Source organism: Stigmatopora nigra, chromosome 14 (genome assembly GCF_051989575.1).
Source record: "Stigmatopora nigra isolate UIUO_SnigA chromosome 14, RoL_Snig_1.1, whole genome shotgun sequence".
Lineage (NCBI taxonomy): Eukaryota > Metazoa > Chordata > Actinopteri > Syngnathiformes > Syngnathidae > Stigmatopora > Stigmatopora nigra.
Genome location: NC_135521.1, coordinates 8,074,364 through 8,079,048, shown reverse-complemented (window position 1 = coordinate 8,079,048; position 4,685 = coordinate 8,074,364). Strand labels below are relative to the sequence as shown.

The window sequence follows — 4,685 nt, the reverse complement described above, 5'->3', positions numbered from 1 at the left end:
TGGTGTTACTTTCAAGCAATATGTTAAATATCGGTCAATTTCTTGTAAATTTTAGGGTATCTAAAAGGTCCTTTTCTATGCACTAACCACTCAACTGCCGGACTGCTCTTGCTTGTGGCATCATGTGACTAATTGGACAAATGACAGGTTGGCTGTGGTTCCCAATCAAGCCTAATTGTCACGTTCCACTTCCACCTCCTTAAATTTGGACGAGATTCAGTCTTGACTGTATTGTGCTGAAGTCTGTTCAACATGTCCCTGCTGTGGTGGTCCTTCCTTTTGGTTGCATGGCCTGTAGCCATATTGGAGGGAAGCACTTTCAGTGAGAGGCCTCCCTGTTATCGACCTATCCCTCGCAAAGCAGACTGGGGAGTCAAGTGAGTTCATTTTTTGTTGCAATTCTACCCTTACTTTTACAAATGAATGAGAGATGCATGCACGTAAGGGATTTTTTATGTGGTGAAACAATGCTCTATTTAGGTGAAACATTGTGCACTTCAAAGTATTTAAGAAAATTGCAAATGACTTTGCTTTCATTACCCAGCAGCAGTTTTTTATTAGTAACTGGAAACAAAGTCCTCTTGCATTATTATATTCACTTTTAGAACTGCACTGCGGGCCCATGAGCTCCTCACCCTGGTGCAGCTGCCCAAGTCTTGGGACTGGAGGAACGTTGATGGGGTCAACTATGTCAGTGCCACTCGCAACCAGCACATCCCCCAGTACTGTGGGTCCTGTTGGGCCCATGGGAGCACCAGTGCCATGGCGGGTAAGGTTTCTATAAATGTCTGAACTGTTAAAAAACAGAATAATTCAGTTTTTTTTTTTTATACTATACTTCTTGGCAGATCGCATTAACATCAAGCGGAGAGCTGCGTGGCCTTCAGCCTACCTGTCAGTTCAGCATGTGCTGGACTGTGCCGACTCTGGTACCTGCCATGGAGGTGACCACGCCGGAGTGTGGGAGTATGCCCACAAGAACGGCATCCCGGACGAGACCTGCAATAACTACCAGGCCATTGATCAAAGTAAGTGTCGTGCAAGGTGCAAAATTATTGCCCGACTAACTTAAAATGTTGCTAGGTGAAATTGAGTTGAGTTATTTTTAGTGATTGTGTATAACGTCTTTCCTGGCTGCAGAATGCCATCCTTTCAATGCATGTGGTACATGTGTCACTTTTGGAGAATGTGACAAAGTGCGCAACTACACTCTGTGGAGAGTGGGTGACTATGGCCTTATCGCAGGACGGGAAAACATGAAGGCAGAAATCTACACGAGAGGACCTATCAGGTTTTGTAAATATTGTTGGTTGTGTGTAGAGTAACACTTTTGTTGCTTTCATTCAATCAGAAAATTGTTATCATATCCGTGTGCATTAAATGGCAGTTTGAAATCTATCATGTGCTGTTTCTCATCTTGCAGCTGTGCAATCATGGCCACTGAGAAACTGGATCTTTACACTGGTGGATTGTACATGGAATACGCCAAATATCCTGCGATCAACCACATTGTGTCTGTGGCCGGCTGGGGGATAGAAAATGGCACAGAATACTGGATCGTACGCAACTCTTGGGGAGAGCCCTGGGTTAGTTGTGATTTGAATGAGAATGCAGAAACTGCTTTGCTTTGTAACACTTCTAACTCAACATCTTACTATTAGGGTGAGCGTGGGTGGCTTAGAATTGTGACCAGTGCCTACAAAGGAGGAAGTGGACCCCTCTACAATCTGGCTATAGAGGAAGACTGCGTGTATGGTGATATCATTGTACCAACTAAATATTAGATTTGTTGAAAACATGTTCATGTCTTGTCCAAATCATGGCAATAAAACTATCAAAATAATTTTTGGGCCTCTTGCTATTAACTTGAAATTGTGGTATTTGATCGATATTATCTGTTTTCCCAAAGTTGGTTTGAATGCAATTACCCAAACTACAAAATATAATCATTTCAGTAGAAAACAATTGTACAAATCTGCCAAATGAATGGTAATAGAAATAATTGATTCTTCAAGCCTAATTTAAATAGAGATATGCCACTTTGTAAACAATAAATGTGAGTCATTTAAACGGTTTTAAAAATATATTTTACTGTTTAAGGGACATCATAATGTAAAATTTGTTTACTGTGCACTCTTTTGATAAAAGAGCTCTAGCATATCATTATTTAATGATTTGATGATGTAACACTCTGGTCTTGCTTGGACCATTTCTTTAAGCGCTTTGAGAACTCCCTGGTCTCTGATGATGGCAATAATGCTGCAGCCCAAAGGGCAAAGCAGGCCTTCCTTTTCCAGATTCTGGAGATCCAAAAGGTACTGTTGTGGGTCATGATCCATAAGCACCAGGTTGAAAGTGCTGCTGGTTCCTGGATCTACTTCAAGAAGGCAGTGCAGTGTTGGGATGATCTGACCTGAGCTGCCTGTCAAAACCTGGAACTACATGTGTTTTATGTCAGCTTGTAGTCATTAAAGTGGACAGATACACAAAAGTTAATACCTGAACCTTGTATAGGTTATTTCAAATCATTCCATTTAAATGAATAAAAACAGAAACACTCAACATGAATGTTTTCCATAGTATTTGACTCATTGCATAGCATTGGCACCGATAGATGTCCAATTCCTACCTGTTTGTGTTTAAAGCCTGCCACCAGGATGATCTCTTCCCCGAGGTCTGCTACCGCAGGGTCCTGCTCTACCGTAAGCAGCTTCCCATCAGCTGGTAACAGACGCAGGAGGAGCACTGAGGCGTAACCGCAATGCATCCCGAGTTCCAGCACCCTTGAGGGTCGGATGTTCTTGACCATCTCATTCACGGCCTGACCTGTGACATAATTGTGAGGCCTTCCACCTGATTTGACAGTTTGAACAGGAGAATATACTGACCAATCTGTGGGCCAAGTGTGATGGAGGCATGTGTCTCTGCGTACACGTCAAAGGCCTCCAAGACACTCTTTGCATTGCCATGGGTACAATGCGAAAAGACAAAGGAGTGCGTCCTCGCGGCGCAGACCTGTCCTCGCAGCAGCCTCAACATCCAGGTCAGTACGACGTAACACAATTGGGCTGCACGGGCGCGGTGGCGACCCAATCCCAGCACGACGGTGGGAAGGAGAGGCAAAGAGGCCATCATTGGCCAAAATGACATTTTGATGGGTTTATGCTGCAATGTTATGGGGGCTTCAAAACCTGCAGATATAGAAATAAAACCACGAGAGAGGGTTGCATTATACAATGCATTGGTACATTATTTTATCAAGTTAATGACTGGTTCCCTCTGTTGACCAGTATTAGTACTACTCTTAGTATTATTTTCAAGTTTTATACAGTATATACGTACACTGTCTTTGAAAACGTTTGGAAGTGAAACAAATATTCTTTACAAATATATAGAATAACTACAAAGATTAATACGAATCTGTCCGACCTTGTTTCAAAAATAACATTTGTTGGCCTAAGGATCCAAAATTCTAAACAGGAATACATGTTGAAATACAGATCTGCATATAAATATCATTTTTTAAGTGATGCAGTAGACTTACCAAGTGTAGATTTGCTTCTGTCAGGCACAGACGCAACAGCTGACTTGCAAATAAACCCCCGATCGACCTAGTAGCACTTCACTTTTGCTGCTACCATGGCAACCAGGACGCCCGAGGACCAGATGAAAACAATTCAGACATTTTCTTTTAGGTAAATATGTATCTTATTCAAAGTTGTATCATAGCTCACCTTTCGATAAGGTATTGATGTGGTACATAATTATCCTTCTTATTCCATCTAGTAGTCGCCACTTGCTTGGATACCTTTGTAGATCCGGTTCTGTTGCAAAATAAGAGCATTGGTTGGATTCCAAATAAATGATCTAAAAATGATTGAAAATGACTTGTATGGTTAAAACCATACCCTTTCTGTTAAACTACCATCAAGTAAGGCTGACACGAACTTACTGTATACCTTCAGCATTTGCAGATCCTACCATATCATATTTCTTTATTGATTATAGATACCGATAACGACTTTTAATACTAGCATACATTTATTGTTGTTGCATGTATCTTTACACTGAGTGTTTAACTACCTGTATGATACTTTGCCCCTCACCTGGCAGCTTGTAGACCAATGAGAGTGACCCGTTTTGATTACCTTTATCTGGACAGTTCTAAAACATTTTCTCTCTGCAGAAATGAGATTTATTTCTTCTGTAAATATACTTCACAATATTTTTCCCCTGTGTATTTGCTTTAATTTATGTTTATGGCGTCTCGTTTAAAAAAGTGTCTTTTTTTTCTTGCAAATGTAAGATTTCTGCAAGACTTATTCTCAGTTTAAATGAATTGGACGTCCATTCTTGTCAAAGCAGAGTCAGTTAAGACAATTCTTGAAAAAAAATCCTATGTTGCTTTATTCAAATAACAGAAATTTTGCAGTAAGGACTCGTTGGAAGTAGGCAATTTTGTTTATCTCACACAAAAGTGCAATAAATAAATGACATTTATGTGGTTGTCACGAGCCATGAATCAAAATAGAATAGTGAATGATGAAAAATAAAAATTAAACAAATGGGATTGATTTGAAAGTTGGATGAATACGAAGGACGTTTCCTTTGTGTGTGTCTTTTTTTCGACTTTCATTGCAAAAGAACACAATAAATATACTCTAGCCACGTTACAAAGACGTCCA

At 40.4% G+C, this 4,685-nt stretch overlaps 2 protein-coding genes across 2 annotated transcripts; one reads left to right on the top strand and one right to left on the bottom strand.

Annotated features, from left to right (window-relative positions):
• Positions 1-210: 210 nt before the first annotated feature.
• LOC144207393 (cathepsin Z-like) lies at positions 211-1,838 on the top strand. The gene is made up of 6 exons (XM_077732852.1): positions 211-377; positions 606-769; positions 849-1,028; positions 1,141-1,291; positions 1,424-1,586; positions 1,662-1,838. The coding sequence occupies exons 1-6, from the start codon at positions 253-255 to the stop codon at positions 1,782-1,784; spliced, it is 906 nt and encodes a 301-aa protein (XP_077588978.1). The 5' UTR covers positions 211-252; the 3' UTR covers positions 1,785-1,838.
• Positions 1,839-2,109: 271 nt separating this feature from the next.
• On the bottom strand, positions 2,110-3,808 carry LOC144207828 (transmembrane O-methyltransferase-like). The gene is made up of 5 exons (XM_077733471.1): positions 3,735-3,808; positions 3,545-3,634; positions 2,889-3,191; positions 2,630-2,826; positions 2,110-2,438 (listed from the first exon to the last, which is right to left on the bottom strand). Exons 3-5 carry the CDS (start codon positions 3,148-3,150, stop codon positions 2,124-2,126), a joined length of 774 nt encoding a protein of 257 aa, XP_077589597.1. The 5' UTR covers positions 3,151-3,191; positions 3,545-3,634; positions 3,735-3,808; the 3' UTR covers positions 2,110-2,123.
• Between the last annotated feature and the right edge of the window lie 877 nt (positions 3,809-4,685).

What these genes read in the sequence shown, in the direction of transcription:
- LOC144207828 (XM_077733471.1), bottom strand. Translation starts at nt 3,150, where the DNA reads ATGTCATTTTGGCCAATGATGGCCTCTTTGCCTCTCCTTCCCACCGTC. An exon ending in CACACTTGGCCCACAGATTG is followed by an intron (nt 2,827 to 2,888) that starts GTCAGTATATTC and finishes ATTATGTCACAG; the next exon opens with GTCAGGCCGTGAATGAGATG. An exon ending in CAGGCTTTAAACACAAACAG is followed by an intron (nt 2,439 to 2,629) that starts GTAGGAATTGGA and finishes AAACACATGTAG; the next exon opens with TTCCAGGTTTTGACAGGCAG.
- LOC144207393 (XM_077732852.1), top strand. Translation starts at nt 253, where the DNA reads ATGTCCCTGCTGTGGTGGTCCTTCCTTTTGGTTGCATGGCCTGTAGCC. An exon ending in AAAGCAGACTGGGGAGTCAA is followed by an intron (nt 378 to 605) that starts GTGAGTTCATTT and finishes ATTCACTTTTAG; the next exon opens with AACTGCACTGCGGGCCCATG. An exon ending in GAGCACCAGTGCCATGGCGG is followed by an intron (nt 770 to 848) that starts GTAAGGTTTCTA and finishes ACTTCTTGGCAG; the next exon opens with ATCGCATTAACATCAAGCGG.